The 27,961-nt window shown below is 38.3% G+C and overlaps 1 protein-coding gene across 3 annotated transcripts; it reads right to left on the minus strand.

The window, feature by feature from the left end:
- Positions 1-1,828: 1,828 nt before the first annotated feature.
- On the minus strand, positions 1,829-27,874 carry LOC111332565 (zinc metalloproteinase-disintegrin-like EoMP06). Of its 3 annotated transcripts, none has more exons than XM_088746817.1 (27): positions 27,629-27,874; positions 27,353-27,471; positions 24,577-24,653; positions 24,373-24,445; positions 22,842-22,924; positions 22,389-22,452; positions 21,953-22,001; positions 21,737-21,798; positions 21,508-21,573; positions 19,754-19,825; positions 18,513-18,682; positions 17,629-17,710; positions 16,959-17,043; positions 15,961-16,018; positions 14,560-14,659; positions 14,196-14,267; positions 12,679-12,777; positions 11,538-11,618; positions 11,217-11,267; positions 11,051-11,114; positions 10,512-10,617; positions 10,141-10,251; positions 9,530-9,608; positions 8,559-8,645; positions 8,014-8,095; positions 4,543-4,693; positions 1,829-4,104 (listed from the first exon to the last, which is right to left on the minus strand). In XM_088746817.1, the coding sequence occupies exons 1-27, from the start codon at positions 27,702-27,704 to the stop codon at positions 3,312-3,314; spliced, it is 3,012 nt and encodes a 1,003-aa protein (XP_088602943.1). In that variant the 5' UTR covers positions 27,705-27,874; the 3' UTR covers positions 1,829-3,311. The 3 variants fall into 3 exon arrangements, with proteins under 3 accessions (XP_088602943.1, XP_088602942.1, XP_088602944.1); XM_088746816.1 differs by having other exon boundaries at positions 16,953-17,043; XM_088746818.1 differs by lacking the exons at positions 24,373-24,445; positions 24,577-24,653; positions 27,353-27,471; positions 27,629-27,874 and adding an exon at positions 23,118-23,139 and having other exon boundaries at positions 16,953-17,043.
- Between the last annotated feature and the right edge of the window lie 87 nt (positions 27,875-27,961).

Raw genomic sequence — 27,961 nt, forward strand, 5'->3', positions numbered from 1 at the left:
TATATGATATGGTTAACTCAGTAAAAGCAACCACGCCCAAAACTATTAAAAATCTTCTTGATTTCTGATGAAATAAATTTAAAGTTATTACGTTCAGAGTTTAAGTGATATATTGTTATTTCTAATATGGTAATCGATTAAAAAATTGTACATTGCCTCGATTGGACGGAGATTAAGTATGAATATAACTGAGCAGGCGATATTACTTTTGTCGACAAGGATAATCCGTGACTTGTCTCACCTATTACATGTTCTTTATGATCTGCGTTGTGCCATGATATCGTTGAAAATATTTTGAGCTAAATTATAGCGATTACAATATTTATATGAGGATTTTCAATTCTAAACGCAAGAGCATGCTCAGGGAAAGATCTACACGAAACAGTTTCTTATAAATATGTTTTAAAAATTCTTTTAGCTGACTTGTACATGGATAAAAATTACTACATAGATATATTTTACTTCGACGATTATCTTAACAAACAATTAATGGGAAGTTCAGAGAATCAGTTTTTAAATGCTTCATGTTAAATTAATGGTTATTTTTCTCTTCCTGCTTAAGGGCTCTTTCGAAGTTTGGACAACGCCAATTTGTATTTGAACCTTCCAAAATAATTGTTGAAATGCATTTCGTGTGAAAAACTCCTTGCAGTTACAACATTTCGCACAACGAGAAGGAGACTTCAGGTTTGACTCTTCCTCGGCATTCTACACCTCTTGAGAAATTAATTTCCGTGCCATCATAGAATTCGAAATTTTGTTCAGAAAGCGAAATTATTACGGCCGAACGCTGAATACGAATTGAGTGAGCAAACAGATACTTTGATATCTTGGACGATAACAAGTTTCCCGCCTTTGCGAGTTTGGACCATTCAATTGTCTAGGAGTTAATCGACCGCAACATTTATCTTTCCTCTCCATTTCCGATGTTTTAACATTCTCCTTTTGACATTTCGCGGAGGTGTCACTATGTTGTAGTTGTGATCGGCCATCATGAAAAGGAGGCATCGCAAAAATTTTGTGGAGTCTGTAAAATAGGTAAGCAACGAAAAAAAAGCAAGTCCCTTACGGCTAATACGAAGTGATAAGCGAACACGAAGTACGTGTTCGTTTCTACTCTGTTTTGCGGGTCCAGAATGCTAAATAGGGCCATCATCACGAAGACATCATCGGGCGAGCTCCGATTTCGTAATCGGAAATCTACCCGAAGATGACCTCCTTCTGACGGATTTCGGAGTACGCTTTCCCAACATGTTGAGCCCACGCACGCGCAGTGTCCAGCGTATCCATTGGGAGTTTAAACATACCGAACATTTTACAAGATGGCGTCGTAGCAGTTAGAAGTTCTACAGGAAAGTTCAAATGCAAAAAATTCTAAAAGAGGAAATACAAGAAAATGGACGGAGGAAGGAACGGAGAAGCTGATTGATTTGTTGGAGAAAAATACATGCTGATGGGACGTAAGCACGAAAGAATACCATTTAAAAAACAAGAGAGAGAAAGCACTCAGTGATATGAGTGACGAACTAGACATTGAGGTAGCAGATATTAAGACAAAGATGTTTGGCCTTCGATCTCAGCTTGGCCGAGAACTTAACAGAATAAGGTCGGGATATGTTATCCCATGAGCCTTTGTGAAATCTTCGGAATGCTCAACATGTTGAGTCATTTGATCACCCCGCTCAATCCAGTGCATTTGCACGGGGCCTAACTTGTCACCAGTCCACAGATGTCGGGTTAAGAGTGGACAGGGGTGCAGTTGTTCAGGTTGTACAAAGCAAGGCTAAGATAACCCAGGGTTAATGCGAAATTTGATTTGAGATCTAAAAGCTTTTAAAGAAAATTCAGTTTATTCCATTTGTCTACAATTTGTTGATTGAATGCTCTAAATAGAATTGGGAAAATTATCCCTAAACGACTTTTGAACAGAGAAATGTAGAAATCTGGATTAAAATTTAACTCTGGGTTAGCGCTAATCGGCCCGGCATTATCATGAGCTATGGCCAGCGCACAGTAACAAAAACTTAAAAACATTTTTAACATTTTCAACTTTAATCAGCTTAACGTAAAGTTTTCGTGTTATTATAATTTCCACAGACATGCGTATTCAATGAAGCACCGCGTTCTCATATGTTTAGAAACTGAAACAATGGATAAAAACTATGATTAAAATGAACAAATGTATGCAATTACTTAAATACCATTCTTTTAAAAGAACTGTATCCCAACTCAGCCAACCATGTCAAAAGGAAAGTAATTTTAAAATAACCCTAAATTAAAAAAAAAAGATGCGTTTAAAAATGCAATATAAAATTCACCTACAGTAATATAAAGAATAATAAAACGTACCAAAATAGAAAAAAATGTATATAAACTTCACATTTTAATGTATAGAACATAGGTGTAACAGCGTTGTTGAGAACCGCATATGAAACGCTTAGAGATTGGTGCGAGCGTTTGGGACTGATCAAACGCTTAGAGATTGGTGCGAGCGTTTGGGACTGATCATCAGACCCGTGAAGTTAGGGAGAGTGTTCCGTTCTTGATAACTTTTAGTACGATTCCTAGAATAATCAAGCGTTTTGTTCAAGTCAACCGCCTCGGCCAGTGACAATTAACAAACCAATTAAGTTTTGTCCTTAAAAAGTAGTCTTGAACAGCACAACAAAAAATGACATTTCTACGACTTCATTGGTAGAACCAAGTTGTTCTTGTTCGAGACTATCTTTTTATCTTTTCAGGTTAAGATCAAGCACTGAATTTTGAGCCATGTGCGAAAAGAAGACTGTATTTAAGAACTAAGGTTTAACAGGTTGTGTTAGAGGCAACTGGAACATTCACAACGACACAGATACAACAGAAGAACCCAATTCAAAAAAAATTCTTAAGTACTTGAATTATTTTTCTTGTTCCTTGTTTCGGTGTTTAAGTACTGGACAACCGACCCGGCGGAAAAATGTGGCAAAAAAACATGTAAAATAGTACTACAAAAACCAATAAATAAGAAACACATTCCTCTCCTTGGATGAAAAACTTTAACTACCTAGTCTTTTCCTGGAAAAGAAGTGAAATGTTTTCTAGAGAGGGATTACCACACCTTGACACCTTATTTGAAACATCGACCGAGCTTAGTTGCATTCAAGTATCTTGGTTTACTTTGGTTTAATTAGCACATTGTATCATTAGTTCACTTCATAACAAAAGCAGTTCGCTTTACGATGAATAATTAATTTAATACTTTCTTGTTCGTCATAACTTTATTATACGAATTGTCTGTCTACGTACACCATGCGATAGCGAAATCCCATGATTCACGCCGGCTTTGTTCCAGGACGCCTTGGAATGGGTCCAGGGGGCTTAAGAGGAACCTTTTTAGGGCCTACAGGATTTGAAGCTGAAATAGGCCTATCGTTTCCGGTTCCAAGGCCCTTTTTGATATCGGACGGTTTCAGTGGAAGAGAAGAAGGTCTTTCTTCTGACGGTCCTTTTACAGCTTTCGGAACTGGCCTAGGTGGAACGGTCGGTTGACTTGCAGGTACTTTGGATGCTTGGGCAGGGTTTGACTGCGTATCGTTCTTCTTGTCGCGAGGGGGCCATTCTCTCGGAGCCTTTACACCAGGGTGGGGAGGGACAGATGGTTTATCTAAAATACCCCCGTGACTTTCTGGTCTCGGAGGTTTCACAGGTTTTACCGGTCTGGTTGGTTCCGTTACCGACGGGGGACTGGAGGCGCGATTTAATGAGGCTGTCTTATCACCTTTGGGTGGCCACTCTCGATTTCGAAGTTTGACAGGCGGAAGGTTGGGAGGACGCTTCTCCTTCTCTACAACAGGGGGTTTAGGTCGTTCCGGTTTCGGTGGGATAGGCTTGAAGACCACTGCAGGCTGAGAGGTCGGTTGTTCTTCTTTAGCGGCTATGAATCTACTTGTCCCCAGCGGATTAGGCGTTACATTAACGGTAGGCTCCTTTCGGGTGGAACTTTGGAGTTTAGGTCCCGATATATTGGGTCTTAGTTTTGGGGGTTCAGAATTTGTGGTTGCTACAGCTCTTGCTCCATTACGATCCCTGGTTTGCTTAAGAGAAGCCCGGGACAGATCTTGATATCTAGGAAACGAGAATACAGATGAATGTAAATAAATTCCGCCGCTCAAAGGGATCAAAATAAATCCACTCAATTATCAAGATTCCTTCAAAAACTAGTCTCTGTACCCAGGAAGAGAGGTAGTTTTTTTTTTTTTTTTTAGATAAAAAAAAAACCATCACAGTAAGCGCGAAACACAGAATCAACGCGTCAGTCAGTTAGTCAAACAGACAGAAATATGTAGAAACAGATGCATCACTACAACCAGACAGAAACAAATAATCAAGCACAGAGAGAGATTTACAGACAGAAAGATGCAAAAAGGCCAATGGACCGATGGTACGAGAAAGACACAAAGACAAACAGAAAGACAGACAGATACAAAATACAGACACAGACAAAAGTAGACAAACAAAGTCGAGTAAAAGCCAACTTAAGAGGGAAGCCATGTAGTTCTCTACCTTTTACTGCCGGGGGCCTTTTGCTTGAATGTTCGCCATTTCTCTTTCAATTGCTTTCGGTAAATAAAAGCAAAAACAGCACCAACGATCAGGAAAATTAAAATGAACACCAAAATCAAAATCCCTGCTAACTTGCTTCGCTCTGCCGTCCCTGTTGATACAACGATGTCGGCATCAAGATTACAATTTCTCCGTACAGTTTCGTAGACATTTCCTCTACTCCTGAAGGTGAGAGCTTGAAAGATCAATCTCAATATTCTTGTCAAAACTTATCTTCTGACTCTATCATTACAAGGATAAAATTTAAGATTATATTGTTAATATTTGAAATAAGTTCAGTCCATCACAAGTGGACTCCAACCCTCGAACGCTCATAACCTGAGCAATCTAGGTCAGTAAGTTGCTGCTAGCCTACATGCTGTCGAACCCTCCCCCTCCTCCCCAAGGAGAAAAGGAAGGAAATGCCAAGGTATACCACCTTGTAAACTTACTGTTTCTCCTAGGGCGGAGGGGGGGGGGGGGGGGTACGGCTGCATGTGGGCTAAGTTGTTAACAATACTGTACCAGGTAAACCAGTTCACTTAGCGAGTTCTTTACTCATATTTTGCTTTTAGAAACAAATTCTTGCAGTTTCTAAGTTCAGGTAGTTAAAAGTAGCAAACTGATTTTGATGTATGCTTTAACGACCTTCGCACAAAAGTTTGTGTAAACCAAAGTTTCCAATTGACACAAGTCCCAACAAACAAAACAAGCCAACACTTCTTTTTTCTTGTTTTTCATTACAACTAGTTTTTCGTTTGTCATGAATAATATCTCTCTCAAAGAAATTTTAGATCAAGTTTTGAAAACAATGTGGGATAGCTCTTGCATAAGTTTGGTCTGAAACCAATCAGACTCGCAACTTTTGGCCATCTTAACTTAATCACGAGTTCATCAACGTTTGAGAACGTTTAAACGTTTAAACGTTCTCAATGGCCCTTTAGAAATTCATCTTTGTTCTTATTGGCTGTTTTGGTAACTATGGTTTCGTTTTCGCGATACTAAATCAAAAAGGATTCTACTACGCTGCTTTCAGTACATATGCAGCTGTTTGGTCAAATACCGATACAACATCAAAATTGTTACATGTTTGGATGCATTCATAGATATCTTAAGGGTTGAAATTGTTTAACAAATTTGAGCACCCATTGACTATATTTTAACTAAGATCCTGGAAGTTCTTCAAATTCCTCTTTCAAAAACTTCACTTGTTATTTACTATTAGCTTTAGGCTTCGTTTGGTGAGTTTTTCAAGATTAACGGAGTTAAAAACCGTCAAAATTGAGCTAAGTTATTATTAATCATTTATCATTATCTTATTAAAATTGATTAATAATTATTATTTCGCTCCATAAGTAAGTGGCATGGTTGCTTTTTGACCGGTGTTATGACTTGTGTGCATGCTAAAGATATAATGTTTGGCGATTGATTATCATTGAACTGAAGACAAAAAAAGGCCACGTTCGTAAGGATTTCAATGTGTTTCTCGACTTGTGCTGTGCCAACTGATAAGACATTAGTAAAGGATAACGTTAGCAGGTTTACTTCTTTTACCTTATCTCATACATTTCATGTTTACTTTAACTAATTTATCATGGTTACAAGCATTAACGTACGGCGGAGCTTCGGTACGTGGTCGACTCTGATATGCGACGATGAATCATTCTTTACCAGATAAGGAACCCAAATCAATCTCAAATTCATCTTAATTTTCACAAGAAACCTCTCGTTTTATGAAAAGGAAACACACAGATAAAATGTGGGCATAGGAGACAATTCTGTTTTACAATGAAACATTTGAAGTTTTAAGTATTTGTCAAGCTTCTTTCCCTTCGAGAGATCTGCGACCAATCCGGAATATGAGAGGAAAGGCAGATTTGAATAGGAGTTAAATGCCTATAACCTCGATTGAGATACGAGAGTCGGTCACAATATATGAGTGATACCTTAAATTTGTACGAAAGATCTCCGAGATATCAAGGTCAACAGAGAATGGATTTTTACTTATTCGAAGCGTGCAGGTTGTCACGGGAAGAAAAGTTTCTCTTCTCTTCTTGTCACACCAGGCGCACCTTCGTGTTCCCGATTCACTAATGACCAGTCTCTCATCGACAGCAACAGAGTCTAGAGTGAGGTACTTCTACGCATAATATTAGGTTTCAGCACATTTAGGCATTAACGTTACAGCAAGGTTAGAGCTTTAAATTAGCATTAAGGGTTTATAATCTTTTAATTTTTTAGTCTGCAACATGGTTTAAATAAACCAATTTGCTTACAATGTTTTTTATCCAAGCAGCTCAGTCACAGTCTACGTTATCAAAATTGTATTAGTGATATCAAATTTAGTTTTAGTATTCTTCATCATGATATATTTCTGACTATGTGGCAGCGGTTACGATGTGATATTTTTACTAAAACTGATGTCAGTCGAATTTTTCTTTAAGGCGTCCAGAAGGTAAAAATTGTTGGTAAACTCGTGGTTTTTCGTACTTTGATAATTTGATATCACTAATACAATTTTGATAAACGGAAGGAAATGCCAAGGTATACTACCGTGTGAATTTGATGCAAGGAGAAATTAGAAGCCAGTCACTCCTAAGGGGTTTAAGGGTTAAAGAAACTTCTGTATAATGCAGCACTGCAAAGCACACTGCATAATGCAGCACTGCACTGCACTGCACTGTTTTCAATTTAAGAGTACTACCTTACAACGTTAGAGCATTTAAATTTTATGATCAACTTTTAAATTCTTAATCAGTGAAGAGGTTTAATTTCATATAAGCATTATTTGATTTTAAAGTCTTGTGCAATGCAGAGAAAAGAACCCCAATAATACGAAATGTGGTCGATAATGGATAATAGTGCAAAGGCGTAACCAAGGAAGGGGGTCCTCAGATAAATGCGACCCCCTCCCCTCTGTGCTACTAAAAGCTAGTGACGTATTACATTACATGCTAGTGTTAGATCCCACCCTGCTTAGAATCCAGCCAACTGCCCAGTATTGAGGGCTGAAGCATCCCAACCAGATGAGTTACACGTCAGGCTCACAAGCTGTCGCATCTAACTTGTTGCTTCCAACAGACGTAATTTAGAACTTACATCTGATTCTGTACACCTTAAAAAACTTGTAAGCGGTTGTTGAGCTCCTCAAGAGACATGTAATCAACCAGTCTTGAAAAAACTTGATACATTCTTGAACTGAGAGTGTCACAACACAAGGTCCTGTAGGCGGTCTTCCATTCACCACAAGAGTTAGAAGAACACAGCACCCTTTACAAAATCTATGTTTCCAAGGTTACTGTGGTAGACAGAACACCTTAAAGTCTTTCTGGGAACTTATACTATACATACTTTTACAATATATCGCTATTTTGTCTACTGACAGAGCTCGTAACATAATCATGACCATGTTATACATTTAGACTCACTAACCTGTTCTACACTCCACCCAAACACTACAGTCTGCTCCTGTCCAGCAACCAAGACAGAAACACTCTGACTCGTTGTTACAAATCTGCAGGGTTTGTATAAAATAGAGAACCTTGTCAGGAAGTAATCCACACATACACACACACACATACACGCACACACACACACACGCACACGCACACGCACGCACGCACACACAGACACGCACAGCAGGAGGGGAGGACAACTTCTGACTCAAAAGCGTGGAGGAAATGGTAAGGAAAGCTCATCTCGTGGGGCTTACCCAAGCTTCAGTAGCATGAAGTGACCAGGAGTATCGCTACCCCCTACCCCTCCCTGCATAAAAGAAATGCCAGTCCATAGCAGGGCTACCCTCAACATTTTGTCAAGTTTCCCTAACAGTTTGCCGGATCCCTATATATTCATGATGGGTGGAGGCACTGTGATAAATGTGTCTCGCTCACTGATACTACAAGATCACCTGGATTGGGAAAGAACATGAACACGAAGAAAAGGACATTTGCAATAACTAACACAGAATCACTCACCCCATTTTCACCTGAGCAGTTGTTTGGACACGGTTTGTTCTTAGCATTTAACGCGTCTATGCTGACACATTTTCGCTCAATGCAAAGCTAAGTAAAAAATATATTAAATGTGTCACTTCTACATTCGTTCTCAAATTACTCAGTTATCCTCCTTGACTTCTATACATCTTATCCACGTGACCCGTATGAATTTGGTATTACAAGGGAACATCACCAAATATTGAGTCAATCATTCTTTCCCTCCAATAAATGGCTGGGCGACAAAATGAAGCATTATGTAAAAAAAAAAAAGTACTAACAGTTTTCAATTGAGTCTTAAAATAATACGGGATTTCATCGGTTTGCTTTACTATGCAGCGAGATTGGTCGAGAAAATGCACGTCAATTCCTCAACCAATCATCTTCAAAGCTCTTAATTACATGTTATCTCTCCCGTTTTAGGATGTCTACGATTGGTGGTTGTCATTGGTTTGATTTAGTTTGACAATACGCATCAAAAAGTGTTCCAAGGAGCCAAAGTGTTCCAAGGAGAATGACAGAGAAACCAGTCACCCGGTCTCCAAGGAGTAAAACCCTTATGCTTTTTTCTCTAATTAAAATACAAACTAGGGAATATAATTCAATGAATTTTGATTTCCACGGTAAACTCTTCATCTTCAAGTGCATCGACTGAAGACCGTGACGCGCTACACGATCTAATAAGCCAGTCGCAGCGATTGATAAAATCGGGAGTCAACCAACCAGGCTGGACGATTTCATATTACAGCTTTTCAAAATGGCGGACTTGAACGTGGACATTTTAGCATTAGGGAAAGTAATAGGGCCAAAATCGACGCGATCGCAACTACAAACGCAAACAGTTATCTTAAATCGCCTTAGGTGACGCCAGCTTTTCTATGATACTAGGACAATTGAGATTTCCCTACCTTAAAATCTTTTCGGCTTTCACGAGAAACGTAATTAAGAGATACCTTATTCTCTCCACATTTTGTTCCTTCTGAAGTTTCACCGGGATCGGGAATGTCTGGGCCAAGACTAACGGCAGCACTTCTACAAACAAAATAAATAAGAGGTAATTATTTCTTTAATACAACTCTTCTTTAACAGAAAGTTGGACGGATAATAGAGCGAGAAAACCATTTCTTTTTTTTTTTTTTTTTTCTTTTTTTTTGGGGGGGGAGGGGGGGGGCAGCTGTGTTGAATCCTCTTGGGAGATAAAATGGTCCGAGGGCTTAGAATGGTCCAACGGGTTACACTGGTTCAACCAGTTTAACTGGATCCAACCAGTTTAACTGGATCCAACCATTCTTAAAAGTAGTCTAACCAATAAAAGCACCAAGCGGTAAAAACGGTTTAAGAGTGACTAACATCCAATTTCTCCTTATAGATCACCCTAAATCAAACATTACGGTGGTGAGAATAAAGAAAATAATCATCAAATTTAGCAGCTCTTGACTTTTAAACAAATTTTCCTCGCCAGCACCATAAAAAGTATACTAATGTTAGGGTGCAATTCTAAGCTTCTATCAATTCTTTAAAGGAAAAAGCAGTTACAAATTTCTTCCAACTGTATAGTACTGACTTGCACAATGTGCCGTCAGAGGTATGTTTATAAGAGCCTTTGGGGTGTCCGATTATCGGGTGAGTCTTATCGTCTACGTTTGTACATTGAAGCATGCCACAGAGCTTGTCCCTGGAAAATATAAACAAATAATTTAATTAACAAAAAGAAAAAAATCAATCACAATTGTAAATGTTTCTTTGTAGGTAATCTTTTTGGCTCGTCGCGCAATTCCAGTGTCTCGATCAATCTTAGAAGAATATTTGGGTAGAAAAGCCAAAAAGGTTTCAATGTGATAGTACTGACTAAAAAAAAAACAAGGGAAAAAAAAAAAAAACTTCGCCCTTACACTTGGCAAGCTGTGAGGACGTATAAATAGGAATAATGCTTACTTTTCATCACACTTCCCATACACGTTGGCACCCAGAACGCCACAGTGCCCTCTGTACGTTCCTTGCTTATTCCAGTTGTAACAACCGTCTGGGCCGGAAAGAGCATCTGAAAGGATACAATATATTCTTGGCGAAACAGAGAAAACGAAATTATAGTGGTTATTCCATTTTGTGTTTTTTTTCCTTGGGAGGGGGGGAGGGGGGAGGGGGGGAGGGGGAAGGGGGGGAGGCGGGTTAAAACAACCTTGTTATCATAGTTGGATGTGACCAATAATGTGAAACTGCCAGGTTGCTTTATTATGCATTAAAAAAAACAAAAAAACAGAAAAGAAAACAATAGCACACTCATCTGATCACACGTCAGGTTAGGCTGTATTTCTCAATCTTCAATTGTCTGTTTGGTTTTTTTTTATCAACCCCCTGTTTTGTTATGAAATATGAAATTGTTCTGAAATATGAAATCTTTGTTCAAGATACTTGCAATATTACCAATCCAAGCAACATGCAGTATGCAAGTCACATAAGAAGATAAAAAGTACCTTTTCCCCAAAAGTCTTTACACTGTGTGTCGTGCAAGGGGCACTTGCTTTTGAAGCAGTATCCCTGAAAAGAGTGATAACAGCATATCAATTGATGAAGACATGAATACTTTGAACAACTGTAAGTTGAACTTGCAATAAAGGAAAAGCGGTCAAAATTTCTCACCTCTCCATTGGCACAAGTTGTACCATCCTGCACATATTTATTGATGGGACACTGAAGGACAAAGCAAAACATAGTACATGGTGTGGATCCTGTTGCTTAATAAGGTTCTTGCCCTGAAATATTCATTGTAAGCAAACAAGGTATTTTTTCCAGGGATAAAGAACTACATGAAGTTAAGTGGAAAGAACCTCACCAATTAGATTTTAGTTTTATTTGACCATAAATTTGCTTTTGAAACAGCAAGAGGCTTACACTGGAATATGATAAACTGTACTGCCCATGATTCAAAGGGAGAAAATCAAAATCTATCGATCCACTTACCAATTCTGATTTTCCAGTGCAAACTTCTGGTAAATCACATTCATTGACCTTGTCTCGACAGAGAGAACCTTGAGGCTTAACCTGAGAAGAAATCAAAAGGGAGAATACTTTTTCAAATCAGTGAATAAAGCTTGAAAACAAATTCAACACCAAGCTTATAAGAAACATATTCCTAGGAACAAAATCACTTCAGTTCCCATTGCATTATCAAAATAATTTGCCTGTAGCTAAAAAAAAGACTCCCCAATATTATTAAGTGTACTTGTTGCCATTCTAAGGCCAGGTAGAGGAAGTTCTCCAGTTGGGCACAATTTACTGCCAAGCAAAAGAATGGCTGCTTTAAATTATTCTTCTGGTATATGCCCCACTCATGAGTTAAAATTTGTGAGCTTGTTCAGCTACCCTTCCAACCATGGCATGTTTTTGTGGAGGACAATCAACACTGATCCAGATTTAAAAATGCTACAGTAAGCAATTTTTTGTATGCAGTTATATCACCATCAATGTTCATTTGGAAATACATTTGATGATAAAAATTAACGGTAAAAAACTACGACGTTTCGAAGTCTGCATGACCTCATTATCAAGTAAAATGTTAAAACTGATGTAAAATTGTAGCTCAGAGATTATATACAAATAAAATGTGATAACCTCATTAGAATAATGAGCGTTCATTGTTATTGGTGTCAGATCGTGCAGTATATGTTTAAATAAATACTTTTGCACGTATTGAGTCAGACTGCGTGTTTAACTTTGGTTTTTGTTCGCGAATGAATAACATTTCGTGGATTAGGCAGTCCATTTTCCCGCGGCATTTCTTGAGAACGGAAAACATTTTCCCCAGGCCAGCGGACGCTACACCGTGGGCCTCCCTCAGATGCTTGCCAATGACAGAGGCTTTATGTTCTTCTATGCGTTGATGAAGATGGCGTGTGGTTATTCTAATGAGGTTATCACATTTTATTTGTATATAATCTCTGAGCTACAATTTTACATCAGTTTTAACATTTTACTTGATAATGAGGTCATGCAGACTTCGAAACGTCGTAGTTTTTTACCGTTAATTTTTATCATCAAATGTTCATTTGGTGAAGAAAAAGACCCAAGAAATGCTTTGTCTCTTGTGTTGATTTAAACTTACTTTACATTTGTCACAGCATGGGCCAGAATCACATTCAGAAGTAGGATGAAGCTTGCAGGTGGTGGCATTACAACAGCTATCACTGTACCTCTCACACTCCTAAAACATGACATCACCATAAACTTTCTTTGAAAAAATTATATGAACTACTATAAAACTATATTAACTACATGGGGTGCAGGCTTTTATACTGTGCTAGCTATATGTTCAGTACCAAAACATGGAGGGAACTGTACCCCTCAAAATGTTTGTGGGGAGGGGGGGGGGCACAGTCTCCCCACCCCCTTCCTCTGCTACCTATGACAATGGGTGGTTTGAACCCAGGAGTAAACCCACTGTGTAGTGCCTGACCTTAAGTAATCATCAAAGTCAAGTAAAGAGTCTGTTGTCTTCTGCAAGTCTATTTTGTAAAAACTGATCGGCCAATATTGTATCAAATTGAACAGAATGGCGTTGCTCAAGAAAGACATCACAAATGATCTATCACAGCCCATGAACTGTTCTTGAGAATAACAGCTAATAGCAATACAACAAACTTGATCAATCAGTTTTCACAATCTAAGGCCCGGTTCAAACATTGAATTTCACAAGTGCCGAACTTAATGCAAGAGTTAAATGTATGTGAAGTGCGACGTTTGAATCAATTAAATTCAAATGTTTTGAATAAAATGCAACTTTCGCAGTATCTGCAACTGAAAGAGTCGAAGATTCGACTTCGGTTCGACTGTTGATTCAAATGTCGCATCTCACATGTGCCAAACTTAATGCATGAATTATAGGAAATTATTATGATTCAATTATTACCCACAAACCGTCAGGAATTCTGTCAATGCCATGCACGAAAAAGCCAAAACAGCACAAAAAAATGGTGGGAGACGAAAGAATTCATATGGTTCTTGCTTTGCAAAGACAATATAAAGTTGTTTGACATGTGGTAATTACTTTTGTTTGAGGTGTTCAGTTTTTGAAAACCAAGAGGGCACTCCTGGGTGGAAAGTAGGAAAATCTGTGGCATATTGCGAGTCGTGTTTCAATGAAATAATGGAACGTACGTGAATCAAGTCAGAGTATCATGACAAAAAGCCAAGATGACGAAGCAAAAACAAACAGTAAAACAAAAGCATCAGTTAAGTAATTAAGCAAATGCTCAATAGACGTCTTCGTCATGGTCTAGCAAATATGCGGTGCGCCCGAGAATATTGACAGCGAACAGAGTTAAATTTGACAGAGTTAAACTTGACTTTTGAATTAAATGCTGTATTTAACTATTTTAGTTTACTAAAATAGGAGTTAAGTTCAGCACATGTGAAATTTGACGTTTGAACTGGGCCGAAATGTAGGGCATTACACACTCAGTCAAACAACTTTCATTTCCCTTGACATTGATGATAACTTCTGTTCAGATACTCAAAATATCAGCTGCTGCCATTGGTTACCATTCATCGCCCGTACAACCATGCCACACAAATACAGAAACAGTAATTTTGCTTCTCAATTGCTCGTACGATGTATGGTACCTCTAAGGTTCCACAGTCACATTCTTCACCCTCTTCTTTGAAGCCATTGCCACACAATGCATCTCCAAATAACTATAAGTACCAAAAAATACCACTGGTGAGTCAGACTCAACTGGTTTAAAGATTACTGCAAAGGACTGATCTATTAACCCACACTAACAATGTTACACATTTGCAGAGAACAGGTGTAGCCACTGAGTTTAAGAAGCTAGGAGATATTCAGTCAAAGACATCATGTTATAATTGTTTTATTTGTTTCTTAAGTAACTGAAAATCTCACTAATCTCAAGGAATCCTCTAGATATACTGATCAGTGCCCCAATTGTCCATTTTAGTCTCAGAAGTTGCCGTTAAATGAACTTACATTTGATGGAGTGTTAAACAAACATGCATCCAGGCCACGGTTCAGGTATTTGCCAAATGAATCAACGCTGCATGATGACCAATCTGTTGAGGGTTTGCCCCTGTGTTGAATTAAAACTTTTCTTAGTATGCACTGTACTACCACTTGTCTTCACTAGGAGTTCTATCAAGTGATAAATGTCTCTCTTTCATTCCTATAAGGTGAGAATATGAGATGCCTGAGGCTAACTTTTGTTAAGGCAAGGTTAGAGCAGTTCCTAAATGGGATGTAGGAGGCCCCCATAAGGTTTGCAGGGGCAATGCCATGCACTTTCGACTTGGTTTGCCTTTTTCCTGCTGTAGTTGCCGCCCCTTCCCCAGCTTTTTGGTAAGCATTCATTCTGCACAAAAATACAAGGGTATTGCCCTTCAATATTGCATCTTATTTACTCTTGAGAAGCAGGTGAAGAATCCAGAACTGAAAACAATTATGAAAGGGAAAATATCACAACAGATTTTGTATGGGAGTTTTGTAGAGTCTGCTATGAAGTCCACACAACTACACTTAGTAACATGTATGGAAAAAGACCCAACCTCTTTTGTCAAATGTTGGAGTTGCGGTGACCTCATGGTTAGTATGCAAAGAGTCATTGACTCCAGATTGAGGGGTCTGGGTTTGAGCCCTGGCCAGGAACATTGTGTTGTGTTCTTGGGCAAGATGCTTTTCTCTCACAGTGCCTCTCTTCACTCAGGAGAATTTAAACTCATCACAAATAGATGAGCTTGAGAACTGGTGCCTAAAAGGTTGGTAGGATGCCAGATGCAAGCTGCAAGAGAGGTATCCATGGCAACCCTGAAACGTGGGGACCACCCCGGCAGGGCGCCTGCCAACCAGCACTGTCACACTGAAATTCAGTGGAAATAACTTACCTGAAAAGATAATACCCTAGCAACCCAGGCTGAGAGGGAGGGAGGAGAGGGTGCAGGAATCTGCAAAGATTCGCAACGGCTAAGCTTCCATCCACAAAGATCTGCTGATGCAACTGCATGTGTAAAGGCCGGGAACCTTGAAAACCCTGCATAACCCCTGAGGCCCACCCCACAGGTCACGTACCGCGAAGGGGTGGACACCGCTGGCCGCATTTGCTTGCATTTAACTTTGCCTAAATACATTTAGCCACATTAAATGGGTACCAGCAAATTTAATGCTGGTGGTAACCTGTGATGGACTAGCATTCCATTCAGGGGGGATTAGAAATACTCCTAGTCGCTTCATGCTATGGAAATCAGAGTTAAGCACTGGAGCAATTGGCCACTTCGCTCATAAGCAGGCTTTACCTCTTTTGTCAAAAGGGGTTGACAAAAAAATCCTAACAACATACTCCTGAATTAACCTGCCTTAATGAAGAAAAAAAAGACATACTTTGCCACAGCAGACATAATGCATCCTTGATCAGCAGCAGGTGCATCACATTTACAACCTTCAAATGCACAGACAAACAACATGTGTTAGTAAATTAACAACTTAAATCTACAGTAACAGGCAGTATAAGAACTTTGAGCATTCAGTCAAAAGGAAATGCCTTGTAATAATTCTAGGTCTTGAGTGTTATTTTGGCACTAACAAAAAAAGAACTTATATGAGAACGATCCTTTGCAGTAAAGCACTATTTGAGCAATAGTGAAAATCAGACCTGAAAAAAATTTCAGGCCTGTACGGGATTCGAACCACTGACCTCTGCGATACTAGTGCAGCGCTCTACCAATTGAGCTAACAAGCCAACTGGGAGCAGGCCATGATGGCCTGCTCCCAGTTGGCTTGTTAGCTCAATTGGTAGAGCGCTGCACTAGTATCGCAGAGGTCAGTGGTTCGAATCCCGTACAGGCCTGAAATTTTTTTCAGGTCTGATTTTCACTATTGCTCAAATAGTGCTTTACTGCGAAGGATCGTTCTCATATACGTCTCATAACCGCAGTTCACACATATGTTTCATATGTTTATTGTTGTTTGATTTATCATCTACGGGTTTATATCGAATTAATTTGATGGCCTGCTCCCAGTTGGCTTGTTAGCTCAATTGGTAGAGCGCTGCACTAGTATCGCAGAGGTCAGTGGTTCGAATCCCGTACAGGCCTGAAATTTTTTTCAGGTCTGATTTTCACTATTGCTCAAATAGTGCTTTACTGCGAAGGATCGTTCTCATATACGTCTCATAACCGCAGTTCACACATATGTTTCATATGTTTATTGTTGTTAAAAAAAGAACTAGCACTGAAAAAATGAAAGCTACTCCTAGTAAACATGAAAAAATTTAACTTCTGTGACAGGGAAGTCCAAAGATGAAAAATTCACATGTTTTTATTGCACACTGCTTAGGTTGAAATGCCAAATGTGTAAGGTACCACAAAACATACTCTTACTGTCCTCATCATGAAGAAAGCCAAAGTTGTGACCCATTTCATGAGCTAAGATTGCTGCTGTAGCTGCAGCACTGACAGAATGATCCTTTATACAAATGAAAGAACAAACAAAGAATCTAGTAACACATAAAGTAAAGAAAGATAAAAAAATTAAAAAAAGCTGACCTCCAATGTAACAGTTATCATTTTGTTGGGCATAGTGACACATTTTGCATGCTAAAATGCTTCCACTTGCATGATTGTTTAGACTGTTATGTTGTCAATTTTATCACTTTGCATTTTTCCAATGCCCTCCAGAGTGATAATAATAATTTAGTAATACAGTTTATGTTCTTGGGTATAATTAAATATGTTTTTGAGGTCCTTCTAAGAAGCATTTTAACCCTTGCCTTGAGCAGCTAAGGCTAAAATGACTAAGTGGGGCCAAAAACATTTTTATGCTCACGAACAGAGGCTCCATTGTTTTAAAACATGATAAATGCACACATACTTATTAATGAATCTGTCTGAAAAGGAATTAATGACTGACCTCACAAAGATAGAAGATACCTTTGGAAGGAATTAATGAGTGCATGACCACCCAAATATAGAAGATATCTTTTGAATCCTTATTTGGTTGAATAATATGATCATGTTATCCTAAGATCACTATAATTTTAATAACATGTACCTGGACAACACCACCAGAGCTGTCTCCACACATGGCCAAAACTGATGCCTTTCCAACTATTGAACCTTTAAAATTACGATTCCTGAAAACAAAAGCACAATTATAATATAATCAAAAAAGGCCGGCCTTCTAAATTTTCTCTAAAGGAAGAAACCATTTAAATAATAGCCCTTTTATATAAATATGTGTCTTCTTTTCAACAAATATGCATCAGTTCTACTTTCAAACCCTAAGATCCTTTTAAAATTTTCATATGGTCTGTCAAGGTTCATTTTTTTGAGTCAAGATGTCTATTCAGTATCTTTCTAGAGAAAGAGCTGGGTAGACCGATGTTTACCGACATGAGGTTCATGACATGTCATATTCCTGTCCTTCAGAGTATTCTAATTATGAAAAGTCTTCTGTATTAACAGGAGAAACAGAAAAGTCACTTTCATCATTCCTATCAGTGAATTTGTTAGTGTTTCCAATTTCCACCAGCTCTGTCATTATAAACACGCAAACAAAATTTCATGCTTAATTTGTACGGAACAGTTGCCAAGTGACAAGCGTGGACAGTGTTTAAACCTTTCTCTGACTAGTTTTGGGGCTCTGGACCACTAGCGATAACAATACTTTTAATTGGCTAAATCATAGAAGTGCCATACAGCACTCTTCAGATTTTGGCAACTGGAGTGCAACTGTGCCATACATGTACGTATGACTTTCTTAGGGGAACACACTTATGTCATGAAAATCTGAGAGCACTGTAACTTATCAAATCTTGCTGGAAATCAAAATTTAATTCCTACACTAAATCCTTTTACCTATATTTGTCTTTTTAACTCAAAGCTTTTTATGTAGAGTGTTTGTTCATTATTTCCATGTTTTCATTATATACTCACGTCAGCAGCTGTGCATTGTCATGTTTGTAATTTTTGACCAATTCTGAATTTCTGTATTTCATAAAGTCTTCCAAACTCTTGTCAGAGTCTGTGTCAACCACTATTTTATCCTTTTGGGTCCAAGTTTCAACTGCAGTCAGAGCTATACGTACTTTGAGAGGCCTGAACAACTACAAGGCAATTTAATGGCAAATAGTTAGTGGCTTGCATTTGAATAACTAAAATTTTCCAGAACCTTACTGGAGTTATCTGAAAGTCCATGTATCTTGAAAAAATGCAACCCCAAAATATATACAATTAGTATATACTAAAACAGTGGATAGCATTGAAGGTGCACTCTGATTGGCGAGTCAAACTCCGAATATACTTTGCTAGTTACCTCCGAGAAACTCGCGAAAAAATGGCGTCCCAGTTTGCATATGCGACAAGCAAAGAAATCACTCAAATTAACGACAGTGGTGTATATTATCTCACTGTTTTAGTATATATATACTAAAACAACTATTCACCTTGGTGTCAGTGGTTAGCGGTAGATATTTACCTCGCAGCTTCATGGCTCGGTAAATATCCACCACTAACCACCTCCACTTTGGTGAAAAGTTGTTAATGATGCATCACAGAGGAGTCTCAGGCACAGATACGTAACAAATCTCCTAGCCTCTCATTTTGGATGCTAATTCTCTGAGATTAACATGAAATTAGATCACTTTTCCCAATTGAACTTAAGATTTTAACACATGTTTTCTAAATTGAGTCCTCTTCGTATGCCCACCTTACAATTGCTGACTTTGTTTCCTTGAATGACAATTCAAATTTTAAATCTACATGTAAGTCCTTCATAGGTAGAGCACTTTTCCTACACATTTATTCAGTGATAAACAAACTTGAAGGGAAAGGAGTTTTAGCCATAAACAAATTTTCAAGTTTCATTTGCCATCTGTTTTAAACCATTTAACTAAAAGGAGTTCTTGAACTTTACAGCAATTTCTCCTTGCAGTATCATTACATTGTCAGTCAAAAAGTTCATGCAAAGAATACTTCAATTTTGAGAAAGTGCCCTATAAAATTCTGCATAGCACTCTACACTCTATTCAATAATATGCAATCGCCATCGACCAATCAGGAGTAAGATATTTTGTTGAGAATAATTATAAGACCACACTGTTATTCATGGCTGATAATTACTGCATACCGCAATATACACGATACAGAAAGTCTAACAGCAATGTCTCATTACTTACAGAGTCTACAATGTTAGCTATCATCTTTGAACGATATTCAACTGCTGTCCTGTTATTCTTAAAGTGTCGGTACTAAGAAAAGATATAAACAGCCATTCAAAGGAAACTAAATTTCATAATCAATAAATGACATTTTAAATGATCCACTACTGTAGGAGATGTAAAGTGTCGGTACTAAGAAAAGATATATACAGCCATTCAAAGGAAACTAAATTTCATAATCAATAAATGACATTTTAAATGATCCACTGATGTAGGAAACGTTAATTTCCCACACACGAGATTACTTTGCGATGGATGTCCTCCCCTGGGGTGGGATGGTGGGACGTACAGGCCACCATTTAAACCAGCTTCAAGCTGAACTGGGCTGGCCTGTCTAAATATCGTAAATACATACATAGACATACATACATACATAATACAGCATTAATCATTACTGTTCCCTCAGTTTACTGGAGGAACTTTTATTTAAAAGATAATGGAGGGAGAAGGTGGGTGGCTCTTACAATTTTTTTTTTTACTGGGTGTACAGGTTTTGAATGCCCTTCTTCAATTTCTTGCAGAAAAAATTCTAACCCTCTGAACAAAATATGGCCCTCCCAAAAGCCCCACTTAAATAAGTGATGATTCTCCCATTTTTGGTTACATAAAATGTAATGACCCTTCCAGAATTTTCACCAGCCCTCCACTCCCCTCTGATAAATGAAAGGTAACTTGGACTGACTCACACAGCTTTGGCTGGAACCTGTTGAAGATTTGGAGACTACTGCTAATTGTCTTCCTCACTGATACCGTGTTAGGGCAGATACCCTTTAATCCTTTAACCACTATGAATGAGTGCTTCTAATATTGCCTTTTGTTAAAAATTGAATCATTGGATAATGCAATTCAAGACTTTTTATTGGCTTAGCCATTATGGTATATGAGCCAATATACCATAACCTAATATCTGTACATTAATTGTAACATCCGGTTTCTTCTTATAAAATAAAGTTGAGAAGATTTGTCTAATATCAGTCTTGGGGGCATTTTTTTTAATAAAACAATTATTCCACTCGCGCTTGTTGGATATGAGATGATTATAGCCAACTCGGCGATACATGCCTCGTTGGCTATCTATCATCTCATATCCAATGCCCGCTCATGGAATAATTGTTAATTGTTATAAGGCTCTGTCTCACAAGGACTGGGAACTACCGAATTCATGAATTTGATTGGCTGAAATCAATATTGAAAGCAGTCTAGATTTTCCCATCTAGACCGACATCTAGACCGGTATAGAAAAAAAAGGTACAAAGAAGATAAAAATTAGTATATAAGACACAGCCATATAGTAAACATCTTATTAACCGAGCTAATTTCAATATATCAACAAAGTTGAAATGGTAAATTGGCCACCGTTGCGATTATAAAAGCTCACGTTTCGAGCGTTAGCCCTTTGTCGGAACAAATAAGCCTTTATTAACCAAGCTAGGTCAGTCTGTGTGGGAGAATCTTGACCTTGGTCGCTGGTACAGACCTCACTGCGTTCAGTCTGTACTGGTGACCTCGGTCAAGATTCTCCCATACAGACCTCCCGCTCGGTTAATAAGAACTAAGTAGCATCACCCATAAATCAGATATAAAGGTCAAGTGAATAAGGGAAACGACTGCCAATTAGGAAGCTCCTAATTGTCCCACAAAATCTCCTTGTCAGTACCAGAGGAAATGTAAATAGAACAGTGCTATGGTATGTAAGTGTTAATTAAACCAACCTGACTATGATCATTGACTAACAGTAACTCCACAAACTTTGTCTCACTCATCAGGCTTCGGCGAGACTATAGAGACAAGCACAAAATTATAAGAAATCAACAAAGTCAAGAAGTTTTTAATAAAACACAAATATTGACCCCATACACAAGGTTTAAACCTAAAACAACAAAAACTTTCAAAAGGAAGGTAAATTCTCATGAAGGTAAATTCTCAATGAAGAATTCTCACCCGATGTTTTCCTAAAGAAACAAAATCCTCCATAGCATGTGTAAAATCAGAATGCTTCACACCTACAGAAAATCATTTTTATTATTTCTTACTAAATAAACCTCTTTAACATGTCATGTACACAGCAGTTATTTTATAAATTCTATTGTGACTTTTAAGATAAACTCGGTCTCAAATCCTGAACAAATCATTCTAATTAGCATAGTGTAAACTTACCACAATGTTTTTTGCCAGTTTTTAGGTCTGAAGCACGGTACATGATATGCTGTGTGAAGATAAATTGCAAGTTTCACTGAGAGGCATATAAATAATGTAACCGAGCTTAATTTCCTACAATTTATACAGAAAGTACCTAATAAATATTACCTGTGCAAAAAAACAAACAAGCAAGCAAACAGACTGACAAAACGAAAATATCTTTATCCAATACCAGTGCATCAAGCAACTATACTATCAATGCTAATTACCAGCACGTTAGCCTTACATGTATAAAAAGGTTTTGAAATCCAAACCTATATTACTAAACAGGCCAAACAGTAACATGTCATCCAGCAAAATAATCAATCATGATGTAAAGTGTCAGGGAAATGAAAAAGTCATCTCAAAAGAACGACATTAATGAAGGAACCACTCATAAGGAACTGGAACTTACTCTATCTGGATTTTCAGGGAATGGTTGAATATAATATGTCTCATTTCCGTCATAAATCATACCCCTGCAAAAGATATTTAATATGTTTCACAAGATGAGTTTCTTATGGGCTTCTTTTAGGGGAGCTTATTGTTTGAGTAAGGAGCTCATTTTTCCAATGAAGTTATTTACAGACATGTAAATCTTCATTATAAATCTTAATTTAAACCAAGAAAATTGCATGGCAAGAAAAAAGACTGTTAATCAATTAGTTAAGCATTAAAATGAGTGTAAAAAAAAGTAAAAAGTCATTGCATTACTACATCACTGCACATCAAATCACAACAAAACAAAACAAAATCCAACCAGACGAGAACATTCAAGATTTCTAACCATTTAAAATAATGTGACTATAAAAATTATTTCACTTTGTCTCTCTGAATTTCTTTTCATTCACAGTTGCCATTCACTTACTCAATTCCTTGACAAGTGCTAATAGCAACAGTCGAGTGCTTCAAGCCTTGAATGTTTCCTTGATAAAAACAATTCTCATTTCTCTACAAAAGTAAGATAGAAATTATAGTTAATGGATCCCGTTCTTTGCTACATTGATATTGCATGCAGGTTCCATGTTCGATTCAATGCAAAGTGAAAACTGAAAAGGAAGTCCTAGTACACAACATCCTTGATTACCCTCATTAAGCCACTAGTCAGACCACTTTAAATGGAAACAGTTAATATTTTTTTTACCTTTTAGAAGTACCCAAATCCGAATTCCAATGATCTGGCGGTTCCATCCAAACAATATATATAGTTGTGGTAAAAATGCTTCTTTTCTTTTACAAATTTTCAAAACCAGCTTTTTTTCTCTTTCTTCTATCTCGGTTATATTTTATGCCTTGCATCCAATTCCATTTTATTCATAAAAATTAATACTTATGGTCAGTAAAATCATAGAATTTGTTTAGCTGACCTTCACCTTAATTGAGATCAAATAAATTATACAAAATACACCTCTATCAAATGAATCAAGCTAAGCGACAAAATTTCATGTTTGCTACTAATTCCAACCGTGTCTGGCGCCATTCAATACTGTTAATATTAATATAATGCAGGGAACATCAATTATAATTCATCAGAAACAACACTCCTTGATTCAGTATAAGGAAAATTATTGAGTGTATGATCTGACTTTTCCGGATGGTGAACCGAAGATTAAGATCTCGTGCTTTACCACAAACCGAGAGCTGAACGAAAATCTAATGCAAGCTTAATGTCATGTTTTGTCTCTCACCTGCGGACCTTGGTCAATATGTTAATTAACCTTTCCATTTACTCATACGTATAACCCGATATGTTACAATTGAATTCTATGAAGGGTCAGGAAGAAAGTAATCTACGCCTTTTTCTGTCAGCACAGCAAGGGTGATTCCCTCAACTGGACAGTGTGCGATCGGAATGGAAATAAAGATAAATTGTAACTGTGAAACACTATTGATTTATCAGTGAATTACATCTCATCATCTTCAGGAAGACAACAGGTAAATTCAAGACGCTCGTCGACTCGCGAAGAAGCTGTTTAAAGTCTAACGCATTCTCTCATTTCATGTCATTTCATCGCTTTCAACGGCTGGTTGTATCAAGGGATCGGAAATCGCTTATTTTACACTTTCAAATATCAACTGCGACAACAAAACACTAGTATCATCATATTAAATTAGCTTTCGACAGAATTTGCTTCCCCTTTTTCAACAAAGCGAATTATCCAAGCTAATGGAATACCCCTCCCTGTTTGAAGAGTATGAGAATTGCTAAGCAAACACACTCAGAAGGAATTCTTATAAACACCTATGTTTGACATGCAACCATGCGAAGAAGATTACGGCTTTTAACCTCAGCAAATACTGGGCTATCTATAAGAAAGCCTCAAATCGCTTTAAATGAACCGAAGTCGGCTATGAAAATAATCCCAATTAAATTTATTCGGTAACAAGGATGAACAAACCTCATTTTTGGCAATGATTTCCCAACCGGTAGTATTAAAAAATCTTGACACATAATTGGCAGAGAACAAAATGCTGTGGAACAGGAATAAAGAATAAAAATGTGATTAGCCAATCTGTGGGAAAAATCATGGAATTTTATAAGCTTTGCAAAAAAATGATAAATGTAGAAGTCTGTGGCAGGCATTTTAAGTAATGAGGCATACCGGTTTTGCACGACATCCAAGACGAATTCCTTGCCAAATCCTCTGAGGGAAAGTGTTGCTCTTCCCAAATGACCACCCTAAAAGAAAATTCGGTGGGTGATTGTAAAGTGCACTGCATTTAGTTGATCGCGCAGCTTAAACCCTTTCACTCCCACCAGGGTTCTGTTGGAAACCACTCTAATTGCCCAAGGGGTGTGGGATATTATGGTTACTTTGGGGGAGAAATTAGGGGTACCTCAACACAAAGGAAAATAACCAGAAAACTATGCATTTTTAGGAGTTGCAATGCAATAAAAGTTTATTGTATAGAGAAAGAACTTTCATATCAATATAAAATTAATGCAGTTGGAGTTTATACAAACAAGTTAACTGCGATACAAAACTGCATTTTAAGTGATCCTCCTCATTTCAAGGTAAGTTGTGAAATATACTGGTAAAATTTCAAATTTATTCAACACTAAAAGCAGCATACTAAAGGATTAAGAATATTATATCAATTTCTACGATAACAAAGTGAAATACAATGCAAAAAAAATTGGCAAGTCTGGGATTTACGAGTAATTTCATTTCAAGTCTCTGAGTTCCCGTTCTCGCAAATTCGAATTTCGCGCGGTTGGTGGTTACAGGTTTGCGGAATGATGGTTCTTAAAACACGTCAAACAAATTCGAATCCCGCACAGTTCACATCCCATTCGACAAAAAGTGTTCTTTCTGCTCTTAAGGCATCGTTTGCACCTTCCTTTGGACATTTGCACAGGCCAGTGATGAGCTTGTACAGTTCCTTCGATTGCCGTGTTTCTCTGTCGTGCCGTAAACTCGCCAATCAACCCTTCGATTAGTTCAATGCGAAATTGAAGCTGTGATAGATCGGGATGATTGTCTGCCTCCATCATTAGAATATGTGCGTTGACAATACACACATCAATGCTAAACCAAAGCAAGTAACGCCACCACTTTTCTGCGCGACGAGAGGACTCATAATACTGCCGCTTTTGGTCGCTGAGGTCAACTCCTCCCATGTATTTGTTGTAGAGTTGCACCACAGGAACAGTTGGGACTTGGATAATTGACCCGTCCTTTTGCTTTCGAGAAACGGTCTCGTTTCCCCCAACCTGGCATTGTGTGCTTATGAAGGAAACCAATTTTTTGTCCTTCCACACGGTCGCAACAACGTCGCCTTTTCGTCGAAAGAGCGATTCGCCGCGACGAAGAGCTTTCACGGCGGCCACATTTGGCTTAGTCTCCCTCGCCGCCGTTTTTTTGGATGTCACGCAACGCTCCCCCAAATTCTTTTGGGGGAGCGTTGCGTGACATCCAAAGAAAACGGCTGCGAGGGAGACTACATTTGGCTTGAGTTGTTTTGGAAAGTCCTTTCGATTCGAACGCGTTGTTCCACAAAGGTAGAGATCATTTTCCAAAAGATCTTCTGCAAGTTTTACAGAAGTAAAGAAATTATCACAAAAGATGTGATATTTTTTCCCGTGTAGGGAACGAACGAGGTCAGAAACGACTCGATGACCGAGGCCATGTTCGATTTCATTGCCGTGTTTTCCGGTGTAAACTTGAAATTCGCACACATAGCCATTTGTCGCATCAGCACGAACCCAAACTTTAATACCTCTCTTCACAGGCTTGAGAGGTAGATACTGTTTAAATCCTAACCTGCCTTTGTACTTCACCATCGCTTCGTCGATGGAAAGAAATCTCGAAGGCCGATATTTCATGCGAAAGCTGCGTGAAACGGAATCCAACAAGGGCCGCACTTTGAACAACGTGTCGTGCCTTCGATCTTCACGAGGAAAGTTGTTATCACGATTATTTAGGTTAAGGTGCCTGCGTACCTTTTCAAAGCGATTTCTCGGAAATATTTTCTGAACGCTTAATACCCCGAGAAACGGATTACGAGACCAGTACAGTCGAACTTCGGGCAGATGTTTTATGCCGAATAAGATGTTTACACCAATAAACGCACGTATCTCCTCTGCCGAAGTAGGATACCACTGTGGGTCTGGTTTGGTTCGCATCTCTTGCTCTGCTTTCCTGTTTGTCTCCCTGGCAAGAAGTTCGAATAATTCTTCTTCGAACATCAGCAAAAAGAAATCAAGGGCAAAACCATCCTCAGGAACTCTCCAAGTTGCTCCCGTTCTTTCACTAAATTCGGGAACTACTACTGGCGAGTCATCGGTCGTCCACTCCGTTTCATCAGTTTCTTCTTCTCTTTCGCTCTCGCTCTCGCTCGCTGAACCGCTGTCATTCTCACTCGAAACTGACACATCAGACTCATCACTTCTTTCAAAATTTATTTCTGCTCGAACTCTCTCTACATCCTCAACTTCAAACCCAAGAAACTCTTCCTCGCCGCTATCGGACTCCATTTTGTCGACGATTTTATCGAGCGAATTGTGAATAAAATTTGTATGGGAGCCTATTGTGTTTTTGGTATCAAGAGAAACCTTAGGGCCTCTACTATTGGCTGAATTACGGTCACGCTTTAATTCCCCTATCTATCACGAGTTATGATTGGTCAAAATATGTTTGGTTTCAGAGTGCCATATGGCACTTATGGGAAAATATGCAAATTTCCAGACGGGAAAGTGAAAGGGAGTGGGAGTGAAAGGGTTAAGTCGATTGACACGAGTCCAGCTGATTTGAGGAAGAATTCAGGAAGTCGAATGAATTTGGGTCCAATAACATGAAACGCACAAACAATTATCTTAAGATAAGAAAGAAAGAGCCTTAAAATTGTGTAATCATGGTTTAATATTGGCTCACTCACCGAACTTGATTTCGTTGAAGTATCTCTTGTTCTTCTCCATCGGCCTTGTTGATTAAAGCTTAACCGCGGTGAGACAAACTGGTAGCTTTGTACCTCTTGTCTAAAACTACTTTCTATATCTGTAAACAGAGGAAAAATAAAAATTAAATTTTAAGTCTACTCAAACCGAAGACAAAGAAATAAAGCTGAACGATGTTTATCGTCCTTCACAATCGCGAGGATATCATTGTAAACAGTGAATAAACAGACTAAACAAGGCGTCCAAGCTTTTCTCACCTGCATTGCCTTGCAAAAAACCCAAGAGAATAATAAGGACCATAAAAGACATTTCTAACAGATTTAGGCTCGTCATTTGCGCTAATGAAGAAAAGAGGCTGATAGTTTCGAAAGAAACTGTTTGGGGCTGCGTCGGTGGGAGTAACGAAATAATTTGGATATATCAACAAAGTTGAAATGGTAAATTGGCCACCGTAATGATTACAAAAGCTGACGTTTCGAGCGTTAGCCCTTCGTCGGAGCGAATAGAGGAATTGTGGGTTGTGTGTGCTTTTAAAGGCAGAAAATGGAGCTACGTTATTGGTGGGTGCATGCCAAGGAGAAAAACATGAA

This window comes from Stylophora pistillata, chromosome 1 (assembly GCF_964205215.1).
Source record: "Stylophora pistillata chromosome 1, jaStyPist1.2, whole genome shotgun sequence".
NCBI lineage: Eukaryota > Metazoa > Cnidaria > Anthozoa > Scleractinia > Pocilloporidae > Stylophora > Stylophora pistillata.

Coding starts and splice junctions, on each gene's coding strand:
- LOC111332565 (XM_088746816.1), bottom strand. CDS start 27,704: ATGACGAGCCTAAATCTGTTAGAAATGTCTTTTATGGTCCTTATTATT. Junction 19,826..21,507: donor TAGTCAATGATCATAGTCAG/GTTGGTTTAATT, acceptor ATCTTTTCTTAG/TACCGACACTTTAAGAATAA. Junction 17,044..17,628: donor GCTCTGGTGGTGTTGTCCAG/GTACATGTTATT, acceptor ATTTGTATAAAG/GATCATTCTGTCAGTGCTGC.